This window comes from Populus alba, chromosome 14, assembly GCF_005239225.2.
Source record: "Populus alba chromosome 14, ASM523922v2, whole genome shotgun sequence".
NCBI lineage: Eukaryota > Viridiplantae > Streptophyta > Magnoliopsida > Malpighiales > Salicaceae > Populus > Populus alba.
The window spans coordinates 11651431-11664628 of record NC_133297.1 but is presented as its reverse complement, the minus strand read 5'-3'; the positions used below and the strand labels follow the sequence as shown (position 1 = coordinate 11664628).

The 13198-nt window shown below is 33.6% G+C and overlaps 2 protein-coding genes across 4 annotated transcripts; both read left to right on the top strand.

Moving 5' to 3' along the window:
- The first annotated feature begins 1852 nt into the window (after positions 1-1852).
- On the top strand, positions 1853-7310 carry LOC118041720 (transcription factor TGA7). 3 transcript variants are annotated; one of them, XM_073404549.1, is made up of 10 exons: positions 1853-2037; positions 2466-2529; positions 3970-4131; positions 4232-4303; positions 4659-4718; positions 4812-4889; positions 5039-5105; positions 5712-5983; positions 6371-6598; positions 6863-7310. In XM_073404549.1, the coding sequence occupies exons 3-10, from the start codon at positions 3973-3975 to the stop codon at positions 7013-7015; spliced, it is 1089 nt and encodes a 362-aa protein (XP_073260650.1). In that variant the 5' UTR covers positions 1853-2037; positions 2466-2529; positions 3970-3972; the 3' UTR covers positions 7016-7310. The 3 variants fall into 3 exon arrangements, with proteins under 3 accessions (XP_073260650.1, XP_034905090.1, XP_034905089.1); XM_035049199.2 differs by lacking the exon at positions 1853-2037 and adding an exon at positions 2074-2302; XM_035049198.2 differs by lacking the exon at positions 1853-2037 and having other exon boundaries at positions 2075-2529.
- A 3015-nt stretch (positions 7311-10325) lies between these two features.
- Positions 10326-12677, top strand: LOC118041722 (uncharacterized). Its single transcript, XM_035049202.2, has 5 exons — positions 10326-10762; positions 10876-10950; positions 11373-11512; positions 11597-11734; positions 12301-12677. Exons 1-5 carry the CDS (start codon positions 10495-10497, stop codon positions 12460-12462), a joined length of 783 nt encoding a protein of 260 aa, XP_034905093.1. The 5' UTR covers positions 10326-10494; the 3' UTR covers positions 12463-12677.
- Positions 12678-13198: the final 521 nt, after the last annotated feature.

Sequence of the window (13198 nt, the reverse complement as noted above, 5' to 3'; positions counted from 1 at the left end):
AAAAGAAAGTGAAACAAATAATAAAACTCAAGACTTAATATACAATGATAAAATTGAAAAAAAAAATGACATAAAAAAATATCAATGTTAAATTAAGATAATCTTCAAAATCAGTAATTCAGATCATAAGACCAATCATGATATAAAAATTAAACGAGAGAAAATAATCAGGCACTAGATTAGGAAAATAAATTAAATTAAAAAAAAATAAGAAAAACGACAATAAAAATAATAAGGATCCAAATTTAAATAAAATAATTAAATTAAATAAAATGTTTAGGGACTAAAAAACACCCTTCAAAAAGCATTAAAAACAAAGCAAACAATAAAAAAAAGGAACCAAAATTAAAGTAAACAACAACTTGAGGACATATTTGATTCTTAAAAAACCCAACATAAAAATCAAGGTGCGAAGAAAAGAGGGAGGAAGAGAAAAAAACATTTAGCGGCAATCAATCGGATGTATACCTCAATTATTTACATGTTATACACCGTATAGAAAACAATGAGTCGCTTCTAACGCTATTGCAGATGATGATATTTGAACATTAGAAAATGCTACGCGCACCACTCAAATAGCATGGACACCTCCAACTTGTTGGTTAGCACACGCCTACAGTTTTTTATTTTTATTAATTATTTTCATATATGTTCAAAGCTTAATTATCCCCCATTTAAATTGAAAATAGCAAAAAACCAAAAACACGTTGAAAAGACTCAATTGACCTTAACCGTCATTTGTATTCTCTTGAAATGTAAGGGTAATATGGTCATGTAATTATGCATTTGAAGGTTAAAAATACCAAAAAGCCCTTACACCCAATTTTATTTATTTTTTTACTTTTAAGGGTATGAAAGTTATTACACTGTTCATTTAAAATGTAAAAAAAAAACATATTTAATTCTAATTAATACGACAATGAAGAAAAAAAACCCATTGAAAATACCTTTATATCCTTAAAATCATGTTATTTGAGTTTTCTAAGCAAGGGCAAAACAATAATATTATTGCTCAAATCCATTGTGAATTGTGTACAGTAGATAATAGATGTCTTTTCATTTTTTATAACTAATTATAGTTATAGTAAATTATATTATTATCTAGAAAACATGGGGAAACATTATTTAATAGTTAATTAAATAACCACTCTTAACCAAACTAACAACCAATAAAAAAAAATCATGGCTAAAAATCCATAATAGTATAATACCCTTGCCCCCACTTAATTTAATTTCTTTGATTTAAGGATACATGTGTAATTTTATTGTATATAAAAAAACAAAAACAAAAACACCAACTTGAAACTTTTTATTTTTTTATACCTGAAAGTATTTTAATTATTTTACTGTTTATAAATATATTGAATAGATTAAAATACTTTCGAACAAATCTATTATTCCCAAGAAACTGTATAAAAAAATAAAAATATCCCCAGTTTAAATGCAAGCAAATTTTCTTGCGAATAATAAAAAAAAATCACCGAACTTTATTGGTGAATAGAAATGTAAGGGGTCACGGTGAATTAACTAGTAGTTTTAGTATATTTATTAAATAAAAAAAATAAATTAAAAGGAGAGATACATGTGGATCCTCTCCTCACCAATAGCCACAGGAGCGAAAAGCAAACTGTCTCCAGAAAATATCAGACACATCACAGGCATGGGGTCTTTTGCCCCAATAACTGACACACACCTCCTTACGTGTCTTAATTTGTTAGCCTCTCTCTCTCTCTCTCTCTCTCTCTCTATCCCTACCGCAGTCACCATCCCCTTCTTTCCATTCTCTCTTGCTTTATGTAGAACCAATTAAGAAAAAAAAGAGAAAAGAAACAAACACAAAAAAGCAAATTCATTATTATTAGTAGTAGTATAAGTGATACCCGGCACTCAACTCACCAGCCATTCATTAATCCCCACGTAGCACTTTATTTATCGCCGGCCACCCCACCTCGCCGCAAAGTTACGTCAGCCTAACCACACTTTGTTGTCAACATGACATAACATATATATGCGAGAAGGAGTGTTTAAATGTATTAGGTAAGTACTTGGGCGTGCGTACGTTAAAGTGACAAGGGTGCGCATTTTATGAATATAGCGACGTTAACGGGTTGACTGTAGCAGCGTTCAAAGAAGGAGGAAAAAAGAAATAAAAGGAAGAGTCTTTTATTAGATTAAATTTTTTGATTCTCTTAGGGGCGTGTCTCTTTTGGGTTTTGATTGCTTTTAGGGAATGGATGGCGGTGATGTTGATTCCTGATACGAACTAGTATTAAGGACAGTGAACTAGTGTTAAATTTTCTGGGTTTAATTTCTTGGACTTGCTGGAATTGAATTGCTAGAGAGATTTTGGTAGGAAGAACCAAGTTACACGCAGATAGAGAAAAGGAAGCAAACTTCGTTAATTTATTGTACTGTTTTTATTTCCCTTCACGGGGGAGACGTTTGATTTCTTTTTTGCTGGCCAGGAAAGTTGAGACTTTTCGCGCCATTTTTGCAAATTAATGACCCATTGAAGCATGATGTAAAGAGGTAAGTAAAGGCTGATGACTGACTTAATTAGTACTAGCTAGATCTGTTTTTTGTTTAAAATTATGTTCGGACTAATTGGAAGCTGAAGTTACACAGTATTGGTAGTGTATAAAAGCAGCACACTTGCTATGCTTTTCTGTGTTTGATGGTCGTTTCTGAGTTTGTGTGTTGGGCTAGACAAGGGGTTCTTTCTTTTGGATGTTCTCTTCATGTTCAAGCAATGGTTTGTGTGTTTGATGCTATATTTAAGAAAATCCTGATTGATTAAGATAGAGTCTAATTCACCATCGATTCTGTTTTTAATTTTTCTTGTTTTGCATGGTTTGCTTTGATCGATTGAATTTTGTGGAAAAAATAATGATCTCCTGAAGCCTAACTTCAAAAAGGATAAACTTGAGATGGATTTAGGCTATAGTGTTCGTTGACCTTGCTGTTGCATGAAACTAAATAGGTTTCTGGAGGCAATTGCCACGTAATTTATAGCTGATCTTGGACTATTTGTCCTGTGTCAATCGTGCCGATACTATATTTATTAGTAGTTCATAGTCCATATTCCAGTTATTTTAAGAAAAACAAGGCTTGAAGCTTTTTGAAAAGATTTATTCTGATTTGAGGTTCCACACTGAATGGTCTTCGATTCACTGTCAATCTATATAGCATGTCTTCACATGGTAAAGAGGTTTCTAGAATCAAAACCAGTGAAAAAACTGTAGAAAATGTTAATTAGCAAGCCAAAGTTATCTTAAGCAAGAGATGAGGTCATCGTTGCTGATTTAGATCAATATACCAGGAGGAATCTCTAACATGGGAGTGCTGTGAGAGAATCAACGTTGCATGTTACCTTGAAAAATTTGTCCGTCTACTCTCTCCCATGTTCCTACTTCCTCTGGCAAAGTAAATATGATATGGTTCATTGTTTCATGTCCACAACAAGGCTGCCTTACTTCCCCCTAATTTTTGTCTTCCTTATTGATGTCGCTAATGCTGCCATTCTCAATCAACAATTTTTTCAAGTGTTCAGTTTTTGCCTGCTTGAATGAACAGGAATAACTGACATTGCCATGTCAGTGGAGTGTGTCTGAGCATTATAGTTTGTGAGTGTTTGATCTCTTAGCTTTGTGAGTCTACCTGGTCTGAATGACTAAGAGTTGCAGGTTTTCTTTTGTATGTTTGTCACCTGGATGGCACAACAATTCATGAAAACTTGGCAGGAGTTTTTTGAAATGTCAATTATAAGTAGATATCCTTTTGAGCACTGTCCATGGATGAGCATCAGTTTGACGACAATTCTCTTTCCCTTTTTGTTTCTATTCTATTGATTTCTTTGCTTAAGAATGGCAAGCTTCATGCAATTTTATTACTGCACTGTTGTCATGCTGCAGCTTATTAAATGTGCCTGTTTTCTGCTTTGTTTTTCTGTTTTTTGTTCCATTTTTTTAGAGCATGGGCTCTACATCAACTCAAATTGCTGCCATGAGAGGAATGGGTTTTTATGAGCCCTTTCACCAGATTAGCTCATGGGGACACGCCTATAGAGATGATGGTAGCCTAAACATTGGTCCATCCACAATTGTACAGGTGGATGCTGGGCTAGACAACAAGGTAATGATTAATGATTCATGATATTTTCCTTCTAGTTAGTGAATGTCAGAGTTACCTCTGCTTAGCAGGTGGCCTGACCTTTCTGACTGACTTTGTCTAGACTGAACATGTTTCACATGAATCAATGGAACCATCCAGAAGTGATCAAGAAGCGCACAAACCTGCTGATAAGGTCATGAAACTCCCTCCTGCTCTCCTGATTAATTAAAAACATATCAGCTATTAATCTTCAATTTCTTATGAACTTATAATAACTTCATGAAGATCGTGTAAAATTTGAACCCTCTGAAAACTGAATGAAAAATCTGCTTCAATAAAATCCACAAATGGAAATCTATTGTGTCTCTCACATGAAGAATATGGTATCAAGGATAATGAGTTTGTAAATGTTTGAGCTATTAGCGACATTGCTTAAACATGATTAAACTCAATGGAAGTTCCTGTTCTATTTCTCTTTTTTGCAAAAGTGAAAAACCAACGAATAGGTGACTAAAAGGCACTTGAAATTTGCACAAATTGAACTGCAGATACAAAGACGTTTGGCACAAAATCGTGAAGCTGCTCGCAAAAGTCGCTTGCGGAAAAAGGTATAATTTAATGCATTCTTATACAAGTATATGCTGATGGAGGTGTTTTGAGATTGTAGTGCAGAAGATTTATATTTCGAAATTGTTTCTTAGGCCTATGTTCAACAATTAGAATCCAGCCGTTTGAAGTTGGCCCAGTTGGAGCAGGAACTTGAAAGAGCTAGGCACCAGGTGAGACGAGAATTCTATCCTCTCTATTATGTTTCACCATTTATTTAGATGCATCTCCCTACTTATCAGGCACTGATTAAAATACTAGCCAGGATTGCCTGGAACAGCAAATTGTCTCCTCTAACAGCTCTGCGAATGCCTTACTGCAGGGTGCTTACATAGGAGGCAGTGCATCAGATTCTAGTCATTTGGGATTTTCAGGAACAGGAAATCCAGGTTTTTTTTATTCATGTGCTTGTAGGTTAACTTGATGATACTTGTATGGCATGGAAAATCATAGTAACTCTTGACATAGGCTAAAGTACCCATGAAGGAATTTTGAAGACAGAACAATATACTTTTAGGACTATATGCAGAAACTGACCTGCCTTGATGGCTTTTCTCTTATAGAGATCCATCTGAAAACATGGGTTCCATATGCCTCTCCTCATTTTTTCTTGCTGGATACAGATCAGAAGGATGCTCAAACGTATTTGTTAACTTTTCTGTGCTACAGCTCATGTTTGTAAAGCATCATAGGTCCTGTTCTCTCGTCTTTTCAGTTTTTACTGCAAAATACTGCTGGATGCATGCATGCATGCAGTTAACAAACTAGACACTAAATACTCCACCTACAATTTCCAAATTTGTTTCCTTAACTTTCCATGTAGATTATTTTTATGTGTATTTAATATCTATTCAAGGAAGCTGGGAAGTTTTGTCCTTTAATTGCCTAATTATCCCTTGAAACTGTTTTGCATACTCATCATTGTGATTGCATTTGTTCCTTTAAGCTCTGATCTGTGCTGTCATCTAATGGTTCTTCTGATTATGAATTCTCAGGAATTGCTACATTTGAGATGGAATATGGACATTGGGTTGAAGAACAACTCAAACAAGTTTCTGAACTTAGGAATGCATTGCAAGCTCATATAACTGATATTGAGCTCCGGATCCTAGTTGAGAATGGCTTGAATCACTATAACAATCTTTTCCGCATGAAAACAGATGCTGCGAAGGCTGATGTATTCTATCTGATTTCTGGAAAATGGAGAACATCAGTAGAACGCTTCTTTATGTGGATCGGAGGATTCCGCCCATCAGAACTTCTAAATGTAAGGCTTAGTTCCGTATAATTTATCATTTGAAAATTGCTTAGGTATTGATGTCCCTGTGTCCTTGATAATACCAGTGGGCTCTGTTCATGATTTTTTCAGTTCTTTTTCACGCTTGACATAAAGCTATCTTCTTAGCATTATATATCCTAACTATAGGATTGTGGCTCTTAATAGTAGCATATAAAGAAGACAATGTGCCTCAGCTTGCTTTATGCATTATTGGTTCTTGTCCCGGAGGAGTTAATCCTATCACAATTCGCCTGACATATCTTTAGAACACATGCATAAAATCTTATTTCACTGTTTTCTTTTTCTTCTTTATGGTGAATATTTTACTATTGCTATCTTGATTTTATACTTCAAACTTCTAAATCCCCACTGCAGGTTCTCATGCCACAACTTGAGCCTTTGACTGATCAACAGCTTGCGGATGTCTGTAACCTTCGTCAATCTTCTCAGCAAGCTGAAGATGCTCTAACTCAAGGAATTGATAAACTCCAGCAGACCCTGTCCCAAAGCATAGCAGCTGATGTAATGGGTGGTGGGGGTTATGGGGATCAGATGGCTGGCGCAATACAGAGTTTGGAAGCGCTTGAGGTATTTGTGAACCAGGTAATAATTTCTTAGCAATCATCTAGTTAGTTATTGTGCACTTGAAAGCTGAATTCACTCATGTTTGACGAATTCTTTCCTCTTGTCATAACTTGCTAACTATTTTGAACAAAGAAAACAAAACCAAGTCATAATCATGCATAATAAACAAATATCACGGTTGAGAATGTTGAATGATAATATTAATTAATTCTGAGCACTCGACAACTTATCCCTTGACTTCATATTTGTAACTGGATCATGATATACTCTTTCTTAAAACAGGCTGATCACCTTCGGCAACAAACTCTGCAGCACATGTCTCGGATCTTAACAATACGTCAAGCAGCCCGAGGTTTACTTGCATTAGGAGAGTACTTCCACCGTCTTCGTGCTCTCAGTTCTCTATGGGCTGCTCGTCCTTGTGAACCTGCCTAGTCAGCAGAGGTATGACCCTAGAAAACCACCATATCTATATTGATCCCCACCAGCACTTGTGCCTCCGCAGGGGAACAGGTTCTTGTGGCATTTGTAATACGGACAAGTATTCGATCCAGTTATATGTTTTTCCAAAGCAGTTTTTCTCAACTTCTAATGATGTAAATATGAATCTTAATGATTTGTGTCTGCACTCTGAAGCAGCAAATTTAGGTAATTAAGTTGATACTCGGTGCAGGATGTATAGTTAAAAGTGTTAGAAAGTTTCATTTGAAATGTAGGCTATGTTTGTACTGCTTGGCTACTTGTGTAGGAATAAGCGTGTTGTGAAGACAAATTCCTTGCCGTTCTTGAATCGTCAATATCTGCTAAGATTAATATGCTGCCTCAATGGGCTAAGGAGGTAGGATCATCAAATTTCTTGAACGACAGGCACAAGTGAGAAACTAGAAAACCACCCACGTCTGATTAAAATATACTCCAAATGCTGAAATTGACAGTTGATTTTCTTGATATTGAAAATTGTTCTCCGATTAGGTGGTGCCTTTAGAAAAATCTTAATTTTTTTAGTTTTAAATTATTAATTTTTTGTGTTTTTTTTATTGTTTTGATATATTGACATCAAAAATAAAATTTTAAATAATAATAAAAATATTATTTTAATATATTTTTAAATAAAAATTATTTTTATTACACTGTTTGACAGGCATTTAATCAGACATCCTATTTGGAGTTTTCAAGTTGAACTTGAATTGTTATGAGATTGAAAATTTTTAATTTGTTATTGTAATAAAAATTATTTTTTAAAATATTTTTTATTTAAAAAATATATTAAAATTATCTGTTTTTTTTAAAAAAAAACAAATCAGTGGAGGAGTAGGGAGGCCTAATTCCTGCCAGGTTTTTGACCTGCTTCGCGGAATTAAATATCACCTAATCCCAACTTTTTATATTAAAACCAGCAGCAGCAACAAAAAAAAAATAAAAAACCATTAAAGAAGGAGAGTTGCCCAGTTATATTGTGCTTTTTATATAAATAATTGTTAAGAATCCGATTATTGTAATCTCGAAGAAAATGTATGTTTCCGATTATATTTACGGATTCCTCTCTTCTTAACAACAATAAAAAAGTGTGGCTAAATTACTGTACTCATACTCACATGACATTATTAATTTAAATAGTGTTTTTTTATCTCTTGCTTTTTTTGTTTAGTTTTTATTTTTTAAATTTTCACCCATCAAAAATCCAATATATTTTTTTAATTTTTCTTTAATATCATCATTTAATATTGATTGTTTTAATAATTATACTTCATAATAATATTTTTATATTTTTTATATTGTGTTATGTATTGGTCTAATAGATTTAGTTTTTTTTTTCTCTCTCAATTTCAACCTTTAATATTATATTTGCTGGAAATAAAGCTTCATAATTTTATTTTTTTTATGAAGTTATTCTGATTTCATAATCTAGATCGCATATTTAACATGTTATCCTAGATTAACATGAGTAGTTTTTTTATGTCTTTTTTATTTGATTTTTTAAATTTGATTTTTTTAATATTGGATTTGTTAAAAATTAGACTTCATGATTTTTTTACTTAATTTCTATAATGTTTTTCTGATCTCATGAGCCGAGTAATGAGTTTAACAAGTCAACTCGACTCGGGTAGTTTTTTTATCCTTTTATAATTTAACATTTTATTTTTAGTTTCATCTTTTAACATTGAATTAATTAGTAATTTACTTTTATAATTTATTTTGATTTGTTTTATATAGAGTTATCACGGTCTCATGATCCAGTTGCATATTTGACAGGTTTAATCGGATCGATCCAATATGTCATTATCTTAATATTTGAAAAAACAAATATAACCCAATATTTTTCATCCCAGTATTTTAAAAAATATATTGTATAATATGCATAATTTTTTTTTAAGTTCATGATTACTTTCTTTTATTATAAAATATGTTAGCAACACTTCTATTTTTTTATATATTAAAAATAAATTGATCTGACCTACATCACATTATAGGCCCAGTAATCTAGTAGCAACTAAGATATGAAAATGTGTTATGGGTTATGGATTTTGTACTTCTTGTTATAAAAAACATTAAATAACACGGGAAAAATATTGTTCCCCACACCACTATTCAGCTCTCACAGTTCATCATGAATTGCTATAATTAATTGTTTTTCACTTTGATCAACAAAGGTTTTTCCCCATTGATTCAGGCTTTTTGTGGTCAAATTGATGGCTAATCAGCTCTGATTTGTTGAAAAAGAATAGAATTGAAAGATGAGGGATATAAATGAAAAAAAGGTGGCAAAACTTGGTGGCACCTTCAAAGTTTGTGTGAAAAATATCATTTTTACCCTTATACTTTCCAAATTTTTTTTTTAATGATCTCTTTGGTTTTAGAGATTTTAATTTTGATCCAAAAGTTTATTTTTTTTTATTTTTTAGTCTCTTGTTTGAGAGAAAATAGATAATAATTGGATTCCAATATTGATAGAGAAAGAAAGTCTTGGCTGGCACCGATTTAGAGCATGGAAAAAGTCAATCATGGTGTTAATGAGTTTTATTTATGAGTTTCAGAAAATAATTTTATTAAACACAATCAAGTTCATGGTCTATATTTCAATATCAAATATTTGCATCTACTTCTATCTCTGAACTTTTTAATTTATTATTTGGTTAAATATTGCATTTTTTTTACTTGGTTTTTCACATAAAATAATAGTATTGTTTTTTTAATATATTCAACCTTACATAATATTTTTTTTCATTTTGATTTTACTCAATCGATTTTATGTGTGTGTATTTCAATTATTATTTGGTTAAATAAAAAATAATTATAATAAATAAAGTCATTAAATAAAACTAGTTAAATAACTTATATTGTGAGATTAAATATCTTAATCTATATTTATCTTTTGATTTTTTGGTTTAATATATAGTTATCATTAATAATTTTTATTTATTTTATTAAATATATGCATAAAATTTTTAATTTTCCATTAAGATTTTCTTATATCAAATAATGTTTTGAAAAATCTTATATATTTATTTTTTAAAAAAAAAAATTATTCAATTTGCGGTGACACGAATCAAATCCTAGTAATTACTGTAATATGGGTTAGAATGGGTTTATACAATATTTGCACATTAAAATAAAAATAAAAAGGAAGAGGTAAAAGTAAAATGGTTAAAAGTCCATTATCCAAGCTGTCACGGGAACATGAAGCTGTGGACGCCGCAAAGGTGGCAGTAAAAGTCAAAAAAAAAACAAAAAAAAAAAAAAAAAAACAAAAAAACAGAAAAGGGAGGCAAACTACCAGAGAGATTCACTCAGATTCCGTTGGTGAGGTTCCTAGTAAAAACTCATTTCCTTCGCGTCTCCAACAATCAATTATTGAAATCCCCTCTCGAATTGAATTTCTCCCTTTTCATTTCTGTTGATCGAGGTTCGTTAAAATGAGCAGCAGCAGCAGCAGTTTGAGAACGACATGCAGGCCTCATACAGTTTTAACGTCATTCATGTGCAGTAGCGGTAGCAGGCACCAACCTCGATCCAGAATTAGGGTTTCCTTTCGACCCCCCCCTGATGGCAACAAGCCTCCTCCCTCTTTCTTCTCTCCTTGGCTTATTCACACCAATAACAACGACCCCTGGTTCCGCGTTAATCACAAGAGAACTATCGTTCGTGCCTGGACCGAGCCTAAATCTCCATACGAAACCCTAGGTATGGTATTTTCCTCCTCTCTATGGCTCTCTTGTTTGGTTGCTGAGAAAATCGATGCAAAAAGGAGAAACTCATGTCAGACGTAATTTATATTTTTTGTTTTTCAAGCGCAGAATTGGAAAGGGATGCTGAAGAAGAGGATATAAAGGTTGCTTATAGACGGTTGGCCAAATATTTTCATCCAGATGGTGAGTCACCTTACTCTTCTTTGTTATAGTATAATATTATTTTTTATTTTCCCATATCAATAATATTTTATTTAGTAGAAACTTGCTAGTAGTATTGCTGTTGTTTTGTGGGTGTTCTTCTATTAGTTTTTTGGAATTGGAGACCTGAATCTGGAGACTTTAATCCCAGGGGTTTCGGCCTTAACCACTGGACCAATGCCTCATGAGAAGAAGAAGTATTGTCGTTATTGTTGAATGGATCTGTATATTAGTTAACTTCTGGTGCTGCTTCTTATATTAAATGGTTGTATTTAGTTTTATGATGAGTTATAGGCAGTTTTTGCAGCATAATTTCTTGTCTCTGCGGTGCTGCTAGAAAATCCACTCGTGTCTCTTTAACTACTCTGTGCTGGAGCTTATCTCTTCATTTTTTCCATGTTAAGTTTATGACGGAAGAGGCACTCTTGAGGAAGGAGAAACAGCTGAAACTAGATTCATCAAGATTCAAGCTGCATATGAGTTGCTAATGGATGACGAGAAGCGAAGTCAATATGATATGGATAACAGAGTAAATCCAATGAAGGTACTACTTACTGTTATAGCAGTGCCAATGTGGTATTAGTGTCAGGCGTATACCCTTAATGAATGCCAATTTCTCTTCTTCCAGGCCTCAGAAGCATGGATGGAGTGGCTTATGAAAAAAAGAAAAGCTTTTGATCAACGGGGTGATATGGCCATCATGGCTTGGGCTGAGCAACAGCAGCGTGAGATGAATCTCCGTGTACGCCGTCTTTCTCGGACAAAGGTATTCGAGTAATTCTGTTCTTTCTCAAGTGTCCTGCACTGGAGCTCCTTTATCATCATCTATATATTTCTTTATTCAAAAATTTCAATTCATAGGTGAAATTCAATGGATTTAATATTCATATTATAGTATCTGTAGTTAGCCATATGAATCATATTGTTCTGGTCGATGAGATCTGATTGAAATATCATTCATAGTAAACAATTGATGGAACCTTAGCAAGCTTCAACAGAACTTATCTTGCACCATTAGCAAGCATCAACGGAACTATATCTGTCGGTGTCATTTTCGCTAGCACTGTATTTGGTAATCAAAGCTGCAATCAGCAGCTTCAATTACACTTCTGTTGCATTATTTTCACTGTTGGCTGAAACAAGTGGCACCATCTAAATATTATGTTATGTTTGCTTTTTTTTGTCGGCGGGTCTACTAATCCTTTTCTTTTCTTTTCGTTTAAATCTTTAAAAGTTTTTATAAAACTCCTTTCCTTGGATGATTTGTCAACTGTTCAATCAATTACTTCTTTCTTGTGTCCCTCAAAAACTTGTCCTTTTTTGGAAGTTTAGACTGACCCTGATGAAGAGAGACGGATTCTAGCAAAAGAGAAAAAGGCATCCATGGAATACTTTTCCAGCACAATGACGCGTCACACACTTGTGTTGAAGAAAAGGGATTTGATGCGAAAGAAAGCAGAGGAAAAAAAAAACGGTCCATTAGCCAGCTTTTAGCTGCAGAAGGGCTTGAGCTGGACACAGATGCTGATGAAACACTGTAGAGATACTATACAGTTGGTCTACTAGCTGCATTGCAGCACGTATTCTACTTGTACAAAAGTAAACTGTATATATGATTACTTTTCCGAGTAAGAAATGAATGACAAGTTGGCACTTACCTCGGAAAAACTCTCTCTCAAATAGTATCTTTCTCATTTCTTTTCCCATTATATATTTTTATTCATTTATTTTCATTTTTTTATGAAGACTTTCTTATGGTACTTTGGTTGCCGCTTAGAAGGTTGCTCGAGGTAGTTGGACCTCTTAGAAGGCACGTCAAGCATTCCAGTTAGTAAGCATACTGTAGAGCGTGAATGATGTATAGGTCTTTGAAGAGCGTTGTCCATTCTAGAGCTGTTGGAAACATCTTTGTGAGCCAGATCCAGCACGACAACATTAACCTCCCCTGCACATGAGTTGTGCTGTTTCTCTCTTTTTTCTCGTTTTTGTTTGTTGGGCGAGGGGTGGCACCTCCATAAAAAAGGTATCCAGCGGGTTAAATTGTAGATAAAAGGCAAGTCCAGACCTTGTTGACGGCGGTTGTGATTGTGGAAGGCGCCGCCTGAGTGACCAAATAGTTGCAGAATTGGCAAGCGATGGCTGCCCCCTTAAGAATTTAGCAATAATGAAATCAAACCCAAAGCGCTGTTTGCCCAATTCCAAACGTTTAGAATGCTCAAAGCAGCAGAAA

Bases quoted from the DNA above. Each gene is read 5' to 3' on its own strand.
- LOC118041720 (XM_073404549.1), top strand. From the start codon at position 3,973: ATGGGCTCTACATCAACTCAAATTGCTGCCATGAGAGGAATGGGTTTT. The intron at 4,132-4,231 runs GTAATGATTAAT...GACTTTGTCTAG, and splicing joins ATGCTGGGCTAGACAACAAG to ACTGAACATGTTTCACATGA. The intron at 4,890-5,038 runs GTGAGACGAGAA...GCCTTACTGCAG, and splicing joins TTGAAAGAGCTAGGCACCAG to GGTGCTTACATAGGAGGCAG.
- LOC118041722 (XM_035049202.2), top strand. From the start codon at position 10,495: ATGAGCAGCAGCAGCAGCAGTTTGAGAACGACATGCAGGCCTCATACA. The intron at 10,763-10,875 runs GTATGGTATTTT...TTTCAAGCGCAG, and splicing joins ATCTCCATACGAAACCCTAG to AATTGGAAAGGGATGCTGAA. The intron at 11,513-11,596 runs GTACTACTTACT...CTCTTCTTCCAG, and splicing joins ACAGAGTAAATCCAATGAAG to GCCTCAGAAGCATGGATGGA.